Source organism: Squalius cephalus (assembly GCF_949319135.1).
Source record: "Squalius cephalus genome assembly, chromosome: 24".
In the NCBI taxonomy this organism is placed as follows: Eukaryota; Metazoa; Chordata; class Actinopteri; order Cypriniformes; family Leuciscidae; genus Squalius; species Squalius cephalus.
Window position 1 is genome coordinate 2,363,961 of NC_137145.1, and position 14,834 is coordinate 2,378,794.

Below are 14,834 nucleotides of genomic sequence, written 5' to 3' on the forward strand. Positions count from 1 at the left end.
ATTGTAATTATGAGATATAAATAAGCAATTGTGAGAAATAAAGTCAGAATTATGGGATAAAAATTATCGCAATTATCGTTTTTATCCTTTATTCAGTGGCGGAAACCAGCTCCCATAGTGATCCTAGTCGATTCCAATGATTTATTTTCCCTCTCTTTCTCTTCAAAGACCCATAAGATTAGTGGAGAAACATCTGGAGGGGCTTCAGAGTTAGGAAGGGTCCTCTGCGCCCAAACACTCTCCTCAGCTCCGCCAAATGAACCCATTAATATTTTAGATTAATGCAAATACCCACAAAAATGAAGAATAATTGCCTAAAATCAAAATTCAATTAATGTTTAACACAGACGAATCATCTCTGTACAATCCAGGAGGGAAATACTGTAACCTCTGAGGAGCTTTTCAATAAACCTGCGCTGATAGAACAACATCTCATATGGGACAAGAAACTTTGTATAAGTGATAATATGGTGCTATTAATGATCTGAACTCTCTAAAGAAGGATTATCATCATCAGTCAGACATCATATGGTCTAGTCTCTAAAATACTGATGTGTGAGATGTTTTAGCATGACCAGGGATTTCAATTCTAGTCACAAACAATCAATAACTAAAAATAAATGATATCAGAAGACTTGCTGGATCATGGCATCTGTTGTGAAATGTCCTGGTGGTGATTGAGATATAATTGTTTGAGGAACATTAGGAACAATGTCCGCCGCTCACACAAAGCCAAATGAAGACGACTGCACAATGATTCTGTACCAGTAAAGAAACGACTGACTTTGTGTTCATTGTCTGTCTGTGTTTCTTGCATTCTGAGCTCTTGGCTTGAACACAAATGCCGAATTTCCCCAATTTTACCCAGGGGACGACTGGCGACCGGCAATCCGGCAATCTGGAGCGCGTTTCTCTGCGATATTTCCTTCAGGTTTGGGGCTTGAGAAGAACGCACTGACACTGAGCCATCTGTTGTTGTGTTAAAAACAAACCGGTGGTCCTTTTCCCTGATGCCTGACATGGCTGGGGTGTCTAAAGTGTATGAAACATGACAACAACATATTAAAAATATTAGCATGAGCCTCAGTAACACTAGATTTAGACATCTTCAGCAAAACTTGCTGCCACAAATCTTAAACGGGACCTGTTAAGCCCTTTTTAGTCTTGATGTTGTTTTCAGGCTCTACTAGAACAGGTTTTCCTGCTTGAATGTTGATTATTCTCCTCATATTCTCCATTGTTGCGGCTCCTCTCTTCCCAGTCTGTCAGTAACGCTCCGTCTAGTTCCTGTCTCTACGAAGCCCCTCCTTCTGAAAGCACACTGTACTCTGATTGGTCGGCTGGAGCAGTGTGTTGTGATTGGTCGAGCGCTTCGAGTGTGTTTGGGAAATGCCCCGCCCCTTACCATAACCGCCAGTTTAACACACTACTAACTAACTCAACCAGGCCCCGCCCCTTTATTCTGCATATTAATTATTATAATGAGGAATATTGTGACGTGTTCGTTCCCGGAAGAAACTCAAGACTACAATGGAGGCGTTTCAGGAGTTCAGAAACACTGACACTGATATAGAGAAGAACTTTGTAACTTTACAGAGCTTTTTAATGCTCAAACAGCAACATTACACACTAAAGAAAGATGAACATACATGGAAAAAAATCATAATAGGACCTTTTCAAAATAAATGAGATTCTGAATAACACATAAAGACCAAGATAATGAACAATGTTTGTACTATTGCTGGAATCTTCAAACATTTCTTTCTTCTCATCGTTTATGTGGATAAACGGCGCCCCTAGTGGACAAGAGGCTTTTCAACACACTGGAGGAGACCGTCATTCTTATCTTTTCCACATTTTATAATTATAATGAATGAGTCAACAACTATTGCTTAACACTAAAGGAAATATGGAAATTGTGTAATGACCAAAATATGTTTAATAAAGGAAATCTCTCTTATATTTGAGCTGCTTCAGAAGATTCCTAGTCTTCTCGCTCTGAACATTCATAAACGCACTAAATCAGGTGCATTCTGGGATGCTTTTAAACACTGTTGAAGGAGGAACGTGTATGATTGACACTATTTACTCCTAATCATCGACTACAAGCGAATGAAAACTGACAACTAATAGATATCATCATACTTCCCCATTTTGATCAATCACGGTATATTAAGACAATTGTATTGTGTTTTCTGAAATGCTATGCATATTTAAATATGCAAATGATGCATTGCCTAATTAAATATGCACTAATTTGCATAAACGTCCAGCACAGAAATCTAAAAACTGGATAAAGCCAGATTGAAAATTCTTCCCCCATAGAAAATAATCTATTTATTCTGATACAGCTGCTAAAGTGACTTCAGCCATGTTATTGTGTGTCTCTCCTCAGTGAGATTCATCAGAATAGACGGTTTTGTCGCCCGAACCTGTCGATGAGGTCGCTCCTTTACGGCTGCCGTCACCTGCTGCTCTGTGACCTTTGACCTCCATCAGCCCAAGCAGATTCAAGCCTTCATCACCAGAGGAAATCCATTCAGCCCGACACACTGTCCTTGAGCGTCCTACAGAGAGACTGGAGCAACGACATGCCTTGATTAAACACTGTGATAAACCAACCTGTGGAGCACGAGACTCACACTACTCGTCATGCACTATATAGTGTGCACATAGTATGCAAATGACTTATGTTAATGTGCAGAACAACAGACAAAACTGTGTGTCAGTGTGTGTGTAAACATTTTAAATAAAGATTCCACATGCAACCAACATAATGAGGTTATGTAAGATCTACATATACTACTGTTTGAAAATTGTAAGTTAATACATAGTTTACATATACTTGTAAGCAGAGTGACAGCATGCTAGTAGTATTCAAATCCACAATGATCTCGATTAATTTCCAGTGCTCAGTATCACCACTAGGTGGCGCCATTGAGCGCCTATAGAATAAGACGCTGTTAGTGGGGTTTTACAGCAGTGAATTAAACGCTGTGCGACTTTTGTAAACACTAAGTGTGAATATGTGATTTTTCAGAGTTCAGGTCTTATCTGATTCAGATAGCTGAGGGCTATTGGCTAAAACATGCAATGAGCTCCTGGGTCACACAGTCCTGACTCGAAAGAGAACTGCCTTGAATAAAGCACAGCTTTATATTCCTTGACTGTCAGTTATTGTCAGTAAAGCAGGAGTGATTATGGAATAAAGAGAATTCCCTGTGTGATGAAGGAGATGAAGAAAATCTAGTGTTTGGCGCTCTCTAGTGGACACAATGAGACAGGTCAAGCAATAAAAATGAATTATTATGAATAAACGATTAATATTAATAATATTAAGCAAAGTATTAAGGCCCATTCTCACCAAGGACAATACATATAACGGTAAAGATGTAGTTGTAAAAAAATGTTCTAAATATAAAAGAATAACACATTCCACATCACAACTATAACTAACGGCACAGAGAAATGAAATGGTTGGAATCACTTTTGGAACGATTTTCCCTCTCAGCTAATGAACGAGAAAGACATTTACATCCAATCAGAATCCATCCTTCCTTAAAGCGCTCGAGCATTTTAAAATAGTATGAAAAAAATACTATGGAAGTCAATGGGGTCTGATTACCGAAATTGTTCAAAATATCTTCTTTTGTGTTCCGCATAAGAAAGAAATTCATACAGGTTTTGGAACAACTTGATGGTAAGTAAATGATGACAGAATTTAATTTTTTTTTTTTTTTTATATTAGCGTCCACACCAGAAGAGGATATTGTTCCGTTTATTCAAAGCGCGTGCTTGTCTGTCACTTTAAATGCACGAGCTCGTTACAGCAGAATGGATTCTGATTGGCTGTCAATGTTTTAAAATCGTTCTGGGGCGCGTTTCCTAAAGCCAACCAACCATGGTCGCAATAATAGAGTTCAATGGAAATTGTGATCATAGTTGGCCAAGGATGCTTTTGGGAAACGCACCCCTGAAAGACATTCCAGCTATATCGTTTCTCTACCTTTATTGTGATAGTTGTGGTGTGTACCTTGCCATTCTTTTATATTTAAAACCATTTTTAGTAGGCCTTTATCGTTATCGTTATAGTTATCATCCTTGGTGGGAACGTCCTTATGATCTATTTTTAGACCTAGGCTATATCTCTATCATTATAGTTATCCTTCTTGGTGTGAACGGGCCTTAAACACACTTTCTAGAGAAATATCTAGTAGGACCTCACTTATAACTTTAATATGCGATACAAAAAATGATATAATGTTATATACAATATAGCACAACAAAATGCAGTACAACATAATATACACAGTATGTGTTTAAATGTCACCAGGTAAAATGCTTGTCTAACTCTAAGAAAGTGATTAGTTCTATAACTTTAAGTAGTTTTTGTCACTGCCAAAACCAATATAAACTGATTCATTCAGAGGCAGTGCTCTACAGCGCCACACATTTATCCAATGTAAATCTGTGGTGAAAAATGGAACTGCAGCTTATACCTTAAATAAACCTCACTCCAGAGTCCAGACAAGATATCAATCCGCTTCAGCTAAGTGTTGTGTGTATTGGTATACATATTACTAACTAGCTGGCATGTCTGTTATTAAATACTACTTTAAGATAGCATTCTATGCGTGCCTGTCAATCATAATTAGAGCGCCGCCTTCAGGGAGAATTACGTAAGGACAACAAAATTCTGCCAAAGGTGTGTCTGCATTTGTTCAGCGACTAGAATATAAAGTTACAACATGTTTATCATAAACTAGCACTAATACACAGAATCATTTGAGGCATTATTAGCCCATTAACCACAATTTCAGTGAATATCCTACGTTATCCAGGCCAATAGCTGGTTTTAGTCGAGAACACAGTTCTGTCTTGAGTTCTATAGGAAATACTACAATTGTGAATTTCATCAGTTTCATGAATTTTGAATTTTAACTGCGAATTTCAGCCTGATATGTGTGTATTTTCATAACTGATATGAGCGCAGACAATAATCTTTTATTGTTACCGGTAGCTAATATTCATAACGACAACCATACAAATATAAATGGCTTAAAATAATCTCATTATTTAACATACTATATTGTTGTGTTTAACAAGATGTGCATCATGTTCGAAAACAGTCCAATGCTCTTTAACTTTACCAGCTGAACCTGTTCTATCAGTAACATAATTCACATATTTGTGATGTCACACAACACCCTTTGTTTATTTCAAGTGTTTGACTATATAACTACACAATATAACGCATTTTTTGTGCAAGGGCTTCTGTAAACTTACCACTCATCAACTGAAAGCTGTGAAGTACACAACATAGTGTGTGCTTGTTTAATTTTATTGTTTTCATTTTAGCATATACAGATGAGATGATAAAAGTGGATCATAATAAGATCATAAAACAGTCACATTGCATTAAAAATAACAGCTCTATCTGCATTGAAACCCAGTTGATTTAGTGTAGACTTAATATACGAGCTCAACCTTTACAGAACCTACTACAGTTTTTTCTTCCAGTTGCTAACACACAATTTTGCAAACTAAGCTGGTTTTATCAAAATACTTAACACAATTCACAAAACCACACACCCAAACTACAAAATATATCCTGCAAAATGAAGCACTGCAACCAAAACTACATATAGCATTATCAAAATCAAACTTTTGCACGAAATGGCACACACTTCATTCATATTAGCAGATTTTTGTCTATCCAACTACACACTGTTGGGCGTAATGAAGAGCACTCTCATCTTTAGTGTGCTTTGCCATAATACTAAAATAGTGCAAATTGTAGAAAATTCTTCAGATTGTTCACATGCACAGAAATATTTGCAGATACACACACACATGCTGTTTAAACATTTATTTATTTTTATTTTTCACCAAACGAGTCAGTGCAACATATGCACAGCAGAAATATTTACATTGGACTGAACAAAAAATATGCTCACAAAAAACAGTAAACTGAAAAAGACTGAAGTGTTAACAGTTAAGCACTGAGGTGTTTGGTCAGGTGACACATGGAGTGTCATTTTGAACGGCAGTGTTTTGAAATGGCAAACATGTGACTTTATGTCAGATTGTTGTGTGTTACGCAGAGAACCGTGTTCGGTGTGTTTAAAAAGTGCCATTTTGAATTGCAAAATGTGTGTAAAGCAGAAAATGTGTTTGGACTTTGGAGACTTGAGAAGAGGTTTTGCTCTCTGTGTGTCAGTGTAAATAATTGTGCTGTGCATGTCATTTTAGTGTGTTGGCAATTGGAAAAAAAAACTGTAATAAGACTTGGAAATGTCACGAAAATTAAAGAAAATTTGATATATTTTATTGCCAATATCTATACATCATCTCTACGGACACCTGGTTGAAAACAATAATACGTTTTTTGCAAGCAGACGTTCACACAGATCTACAAAAACGACAAAAAATGTTGTATTCTGCTGTCAGACCAGTAGATGGCGATATAATGCGCACGATCACCGTTCTCACATCTTCTCATTTTTGTAGTTGTACACATGCACAGAAATATTTGCAGATACACACACATGCTGTTGAAACATTTACTTATTTTTATTTTTCGATAACAGTATCGGTTTCAAAAGCGTGCACCCGTTTTCAAAAGTTTGATTTTCCCCTAATACGCATAAATGAAAGGCCAAAACACATCATTCAAAGCTTTTAGTTGAAAACGGTGTTGTGTAAACTCCCCGTGAATGTAGTGATAAATCCTGCCAGAGCTCGATTATCCGGTTTCACTGAGCAACGAGAACAGGAACACTCAAGTTTCTGTAATAACTTCATTAGGATGAGTCCTTTACAATGGAATTCATGCACACTATAACAACATTTTTTTGTGTCACTGTCATTTCTGAAGTGAACAAACTTGACGTAAGGAAAGAGAATTAGCATAGCAACTGTTTCGGGCTGTAATGGGTTCTTACGTTGAGCGATATATGTTTTTTTTTGGAGATAAAATGTTCTTGATGTTACGTTGTATGGTTCTGTCAGGAGCTTTTAATATATTAAAACTAAATCCATAAAATGAACCCCTAAATCTTGTTTAAATCCATTTTTAATTTTAATTAAAATAAATGAAGCAGCTTGTAAACATACTTGATCACTAGGGGGGAAAAAACTGTTAAACATGGAAGTATGCAATCAGTCAAGACATTTTTTCCTTATATAGAACCTAAAATGGAGTCAAGAACTCTAGAGTTCTAAATAGAACCATTGATACTTTTTTCTAAGAGTGAAAGATGCATCTGTTTATCATGAATGAAGACAGAGTGGTTTGGTGGCTTTCACAGTCATTACTGCACAAACGAAGAGCCATTCATTGATAAAACTACAGATAAAACCAGAGAAAAGAAATGAAAACATGATCCCAGCATTTCTATATGCCTTATTTCACACATTGCCTGTGTTTTTATTTTGAAATCTTTCATATGTGCACACACGTTTTATAAAATGATCATCATGATGGAATAGTTCTATTGAACCGCTGTGCATTGCACTGGCCCTTTAAATGTAGTTGCATGCTATATGTGCACAGTATGAACAAAAAGTGATCAAGATCAAATGCATTAAAAACCAAATGAAACCAAGCAGATCCTTTTAATGAGCCTTTGAGGCATGGATATTTGGATAGCCTTTGGATCTTCAAGAATGCACACATACATGATACACACATCAGCTAACCTTGAACATACTTAAGCTGTGACAAACATTTCAGACCAGACCAATCTGTTTTGTTCAGGTAAAAAAATGATGCCATTGTAATAAATCACAGCCAGAGGCTCACCTTCTTAAAATTAAAATCATGTCATAATTTACTCACCCTGGTGTTGTTCTAATGCCATACGGCCTTCTCTCATTTATGGACCACAAAAGGATACATTTTATTTTATTTTATTTTATAAAAAAAAATTTTTTTAATTATATTTTAAAAAATTCCCGTTCACGCTCATCCATATAATGGCAGTGAATAGCGACCAGCATCAAGCTTTTTAAAAAAGACACAAAAGTATTACAGAATGATCCCTTGCAAAATGTCTGAAATGTTTGTCACAGCTCAAGTATGTTCAAGGTTAGCGGATGTGTTGCTCAATGTTTAAAATCATGCATGTGTGCATTCTTGAAGATCCAAATATACATGCATCTATACATGCTCATTAAAACGATCCGCTCATTTGCATTTGGTTTCAAATTAGTTAATGCATTTGATCTTGATTAGTGTTTTTGTTCTTACTGTTCATATAGCATGCAACCACATTTAACGGGCCAGTGCAATGCACAGCGGTTCAATAGAACTATTCCATCATGATGATCATTTAACAAATCATGTGTGTGCACGTATGAAAGATTTTAAAATAAAAATACAGCGATGTGTGAACTAAGCCACAAATGCTGGGATCAATGAGCCTGTGTTTCATTTCTTTTCTCTGGTTTCATCTCTAGTTTTATCGATGCATGGCTCTTCTTTTGTGCAGTAATGACTGTGAGAGCACCAGAAGCCTCTTCTCATTCAGGATGATCGTCTTCACTGATGGGGCGACCCAGCCCTGAAACTGAAACCAGGCTCATGAAGGAAGACAACACACTCTAACTCTAACACACTCAGAATCACACACTAACATCTCACTGTAAAATCAGAAGTAAAAATACATAAATTAGATAATGGAAATAAAGCTCATTTACATCCCTTACTATTATCCTATTATGTTTTGTAATCAATATATTCAATTATACAGATATTAGTATTATGAATATAATTCTGTCTTTAAAAAAAAAAAAAAAATATATATATAGTATCATAATGGTCTTAAATAATATTATATTAAGTGATACAAGGTATTTTTCCTGTTTCTGGAAGCATTGGAATGAAAGCTTGTATGTCTTTTAAATTTTGTCTGTTGTTTGTCAAAATGTATGTTTGTATGTATTTTTCTTTTTCCCTTTTGATATGGACCCATGGGTCTGAAATAAAGAATAATAATAATAATAATTTTAAGCTTATTCTATTAGGCTAAATTGGGGCATGTTGTCACAAAAGGTAAATGCACATCTCTTTCGCTGGTCAATAACACTGTTTAAAAGCTTATTTGTAGATTTTAAGTTATGTGTCTAGACAGAAATTGGCCTTGAAGGATAAACCACACATAAGTGTGACTATACCAGCCCTGTTTTCTGTTGATTCTGAGGTGAAAAAGACTGTATATTCACTCTGAAAGCATATTTGCACATCATTCCCCACATGTTCCTCTGGAGGGTTTGGGTCAAAGTGATATTTACCTCTTGAAGATCTTGAAGAAATGCGTTTATCATGCATTTTCACTCAGATATGTTGTAGCAGATAAATAATGCAGTTTGTTGGCTGAACAAAGAAAAAGGCTTGACGCTCACCGTCCAAAAGATTGCATTGTCCACAGGATAGATTTACGAACCAAAATAATATTTAGTAAGTATAGCCTATACAATATCTAAAAATCAAAATCTCAAGTAAATAAAGGATTGAGAAGATATGAAGTGGATTATTAAGTGGTTTCAACTCAAATGACATTGCATGAAATAGTGAATTATTTCAGAATCCTAAATAATCCTTTACTTTAGCTGCTATGTTAGTGTAAATTAGTCTCTCCCTTCGTTTACAGAAGGACAAAGGAGAAAATACCAGAGGTAACGTTAATGGGATTGTAACATACAAAAAAACAAAACAAAACAATGAGTAGATTTTCAAAATTGAAACACAATTTCTACTTGTGTCACCTCATGTAACAGTTGTTGTTATTTTGTTGTTCTTTGTCTTTTTCCTCCTTGATGTGTGCCTACTAAAAAGAAAAAGCTGTTTAAAAAATAAAGTAAGAAAAAGCATTTTCATTCACTATTTGAAGCCTTTTTTCTGGGGGCAGAATAATGACACACACCTGCTGTTGACATTCGTACAGCGTTCCGCTCATATTTTCATACGGGTCACCATGGAAACGCCAATGAGAGGACGTCTCAGAGTTTCGACCTAAATTCCGGAAGTTTCATGCGACAGAATCTCCATATATGAATAATTGTGGGCGGAGCCACGACTACAGGTTGTATAAGAACTGCAGGTTGAAAGTGAATCGTGCAATTGACACACCAGGAGCAGATCTGAGGAGGGAGCGCGTGGAAGGAGCATAACCTCGGGGTTTAACGGTTTGAGTTTTTGTCGTAAGATTCTTATTTATTAGGTTTCATAGACAGAATAGTTCCCGTTGAAGTAAACATGGGGGTTTGAAAACACATATCGCCCTTTAAAAAAGTTTTGATGTTTTTCAAGCTAGTGAAATATTAAAATCCCTAGTTGAAATATTAAAATGATTGTAATCATCTGGAATCTACACGTCTTTCCAGTTGTGTTCGGGTGTGGTTTGGATGGGTTTGTCTCTCTGGGAGTGGAAGGAGAGTTTTGGGAAAGCCTCTCTTTATAAGCTTAAAGGTTTATCTAGTTGGCAAGAATGCATTAACAGGCTCTACAATAAGTTTTGTTAATAATTTATTATTTTTCTCTAGAAGAGACGCCTAAAGACTCCTTAGACATGGCTTTCAACACACTGACCTCTCGAGCCGTTCTTCTGTATGATGAGTGGATTAAGAAAGCAGGTGAGTTATCATCATCATCAATGTCATCATTTGTTAACAAACAAGTGTTCATTACTTCAATGAGCTCATTGTTTCTGCCTTAAATTATTACGTTGTTTAAATTAATATTGATTTTTTTCCACTAACTGTGATTTTTGTATATGTACATTCCTGAAATGCATAACTTGGACAGTTTCCTCTGATAACAGATCTCTCTAAATTGTAACTCATGCACTTTCTGTAAAGCTGCTTTGAAACGATGTGTGTTGTGAAAAGTGCTTTACAAATGAACGTGAATTGAATCCTCATCAGCATGACTGCGCCTGTACGGTTTCTGTCTGGAAAATGACGTCTCTTGCATCACTTGTAGATCCACGGACTGGGAACTGGCTTCTTATGGCCTCCCCGTTCCCCCAAACCATCATCATCGCTGCCTACATCTACTTCGTGACATCGCTGGGTCCTCGGCTAATGGAGAACCGCAAGCCCTTTGACCTCAAGCGCATCATGATCGTGTATAACTTCAGCATTGTGGCGTTTTCCCTCTACATGATTTATGAGGTTTGTCATTTGTGAACTCTGTCTCTGTTGCATCATGCATGTTATCCTTTCTATTGTGTGTGTGTGTATATATGTGTGTTTCTCAATCTCTCTCTTCCGTCGTTGCAGTTTCTGATGTCTGGTTGGGCGAACGGCTACACCTATGGGTGTGACCTCGTCGATTATTCCAGTTCTCCTCAGGCTCTCCGGGTATGTGAATGGAGCACATTCCTCAGATTGTGCATTTGTTACCGTCTGATGACGTGTGCAACAGTTTGTCATTTCTTTTTCTCTCTTGTTTCCGTTTTTCTAGATGGCATGGACTTGCTGGCTGTACTATTTCTCCAAGTTCATTGAGATGCTTGACACTGTAAGTGTGTTTCTTTTGCATTCAAAACAAGTTTTACAGTGGACCATCAATGCTAAACCTCTTCTTTTTCTTTCTTGTCTTCGTAGATTTTCTTTGTCCTGAGGAAAAAGAACAGCCAAGTTACTTTCCTTCACGTCTACCATCACTCCATCATGCCCTTCACCTGGTGGTTCGGGGTCAAATTCTCCGCAGGTAAAGTATTATACGATTGACACTTAAAGGGACAGTTCACCAAAAAAATTTAATTAGTCATTTAATCGCCCTCATGCCAATCCAAACCATAATAATGCAAACGAAACTCCTTTTAATTGGGTTTCTGTCCCTTTATTGAAAGTCCAAAAAGGTCATGTAGGCGTTGTGAAATGGATTGATGGGTATAATCCAAGTCTTGTAATCGGATGATTGCGTTATACGCTGAGCCGCTTTTAAACCAAACGGAAAAGATTATTTTGCTTCCTCTATTGGCAGATTATTTTGCTTTTTTTCCAAGCAAAAGCTTAATTTGACTTATTTTTCATGAAAACAAGACAAATTTTTACTTCTCTACAGAATGTTTCTTGATTTATGTAATTAAGAAAAGTTTTTTTGCAGTGTATGACCTTTTTTGGCCGGGTTTAAAGGGATAGTTCACTTTGAAATAAAATTTTGGTATGTTTTAGCTTACCTCAAGGGCATCCAAGATGTAGGTGTCTTTTTCCGCAGTAGTTTCAATTTTGATATTTTTAGGTCAAACCGTTCTTGTCTGTCAGTCATATAATGCAGGTCTATGGTCACTGTCTCAAAGAGCATGCACAGTCCAAATGAAAACAATTCCCCATCGTCCAAATTAAACAATTCCCCATCGTAAGTACACACTGATGGCCTAAGACACGAAACGAGCGGTTTGTGTGAGAAAACAAACAGTATTTATATCGTTTTTTAACTCTTATACACAGCCACGTCCAAGTGATCTGGTGCAGACTGGTGCATAGATATATACACTAGATGTTGCCTTGGCTACGGCAGTTCACTGGAACGAATGTCTTTAATGCGACATCTAGTGTATATATATCTATGCAGCAGTCTGCACACACGTCACACAGCAGGAAGCGCCCGCGCCCTCAGATCACTTGGACGTGGCTGTGTTATAAGAGGTAAAAACGATATAAATACTGTGATATTGCTAATATAAATATCCAAGTATATGATAGCTTTCATTCTTCAGGTCAATCATGTATTCATGAGGAAAAAAAAAATCAGTTTGGATAAGGGAAGCGATTTCTTTGTCGTAGTATCCTTTCAATGGTTAAAGTTACCGCAGTCATGTGCTGCACTTTATTTGTACCATTTTGTTTTATTAGTTTATCTTTATTCACTTTTTTTTTTTTTAAAGCTAATAAAGATATTGTTTGATAAGTGAGATCTTGAATTATAGTCCTTGAAAACCAAAAAAGTATCTGTATGAGCCATTCTCACAAATTAATATAATCCCTCTACTTTCAGCCAAAAATTAAAACTTATATACTCGTGCATTTGCATGTTTTTGTGACTTGTTATATGCAATATGAGTCCGTCATATTGCATATTTCTGCGGCGCTCACTCACTTTCCTTAATATGCAAGCTGCTTAATTTTGCTCTATGAAGTCCTTTTATTTTTCGGCTTTAACGGACTCTGTTCATTTGCCTTAGGTGGTCTGGGAACTTTCCATGCCCTGCTGAACTGCATCGTCCACGTCATCATGTACTCCTACTATGCTCTCTCTGCCATGGGACCGGCCTACCAGAAGTACCTGTGGTGGAAAAAGTACATGACCACCATCCAGCTGGTAAGCTGACCTTTCACAAGCTTCTCTCCCCATCACATGACCTCTGTTGTCCAAATCCAGCTTTTTATGTCTCTAACTTGAACATTCATACTAAAAGCCAAAATGTATTTATTTTTTTTAAATGGGGACTATAACTAAAACTAATTTATTAATTAAATGAAAGAAAACTAAAATAAATGAGATGAATTTGCAACTAACTGAAAAAAAAAAAAAATTAAATTCAAAATATTAATAAATGCTATAGTAATACTATAATAGTACTAAATGTATCTCTATCTCTCTAAATTATTTGTATTATAATGTCCTTTGTTGTCCAAATCCAGCTTTTCACGTCTCTAACTTGAACATTCATACTAAAAGCCAAAATGTATTTTTTTTTTTTTTTTAAATGGGGACTTTAACTAAAACTAATTTATTAATTAAATGAAACGAAACTGAAATAAAATATAAATATGAGATGAATTTGCATTGGAAAAAAAAAAAAAAAAAAAACGAAAATTCAGAATATTAATAAATACTATAGTGATACTATAGTACTATCTATCTAGAAAATTTTTTGTATTATAATATCCTTTGTCCAAATCCAGCTTTTCACGTCTCTAACTTGACCTTTGTGTTTGCATCAGGTTCAGTTTGTGCTAATCACGGCTCACATCGGCCAGTTCTTCTTCATGAAGGAGTGTCCCTACCAGTTCCCCGTCTTCCTCTACGTCATCGGTCTTTATGGGCTGATCTTCCTGATCCTGTTCCTCCACTTCTACTATCACGCCTACACCAAGGGCAAGAGGCTTCCCAAAGTACTCCAGAACGGAAACTACCTTCTCAGAAAATCTGAGTGACGTCTTCCCTTTTGGCCAGCTAAACTTGAAGCTCTAACCTGTCAAGTGGGAATATTCCTTTTTATTTCATGCGTTCAAGTTCCACTCCCCTGTTTTATGTTAAAACTAATGTGGAAACCCGCCACCTTATCACTGGATTTAACACTTCCAAATTTGCACATTGGTGTTTTGTTTTTTTACTAGAGATTCTGTCCTCATTTTTTGTTGTCTTCACTTAAGGCTTTGAAATGAGAATGGGGTGGGAAGTACAGTGTTTATGTCCTCCAATTTACCTGTAAATATTGAAATTCTCAGCTTTGGAATATGATTGAACTGCTTGGCCAAATATGAAGAGGTTATGAGAGCAAAGGTGATTTGAAGTTTGTTGCTAAAAGGGTTTTTGAAGGTTGGGGTTTTAGTTGTAACTGAATGAGCTCGATGCCCTTTGACCCTTGAGGAATGCTTGACTGATCTACCTGGATGTGCTCGAACCTGGAAGTCTATTGGTTGCTGCAGATGTGACATCATCTGAAGTTATTTTGTTTATGCTGCGTGACTATTTATTGTTTATTTAATGTTGATTGTTTTCTTAATGTGATCTTTTAAAAAAAAAAAAAAGAAAAAGAAATTGATCTGTAGGTATTACCTGTTATGCTTTTATTCTACTGATCTGAGCTGAGGAAATG

General features: G+C 36.4%; 1 protein-coding gene across 1 annotated transcript; it reads left to right on the forward strand.

Moving 5' to 3' along the window:
• The first annotated feature begins 10,110 nt into the window (after positions 1-10,110).
• On the forward strand, positions 10,111-14,571 carry LOC307152097 (very long chain fatty acid elongase 7-like). The gene is made up of 8 exons (XM_079860483.1): positions 10,111-10,188; positions 10,546-10,635; positions 10,985-11,175; positions 11,284-11,364; positions 11,468-11,524; positions 11,611-11,716; positions 13,194-13,330; positions 13,957-14,571. The coding sequence occupies exons 2-8, from the start codon at positions 10,572-10,574 to the stop codon at positions 14,167-14,169; spliced, it is 849 nt and encodes a 282-aa protein (XP_079716609.1). The 5' UTR covers positions 10,111-10,188; positions 10,546-10,571; the 3' UTR covers positions 14,170-14,571.
• Positions 14,572-14,834: the final 263 nt, after the last annotated feature.

Excerpts from the sequence above, each read along its gene's own strand:
- LOC307152097 (XM_079860483.1), top strand. The coding sequence starts at position 10,572 with ATGGCTTTCAACACACTGACCTCTCGAGCCGTTCTTCTGTATGATGAG. Across the intron at positions 10,636-10,984 it reads TGAGTGGATTAAGAAAGCAG|ATCCACGGACTGGGAACTGG; the intron begins GTGAGTTATCAT and ends CATCACTTGTAG. Across the intron at positions 11,525-11,610 it reads TCATTGAGATGCTTGACACT|ATTTTCTTTGTCCTGAGGAA; the intron begins GTAAGTGTGTTT and ends TTGTCTTCGTAG.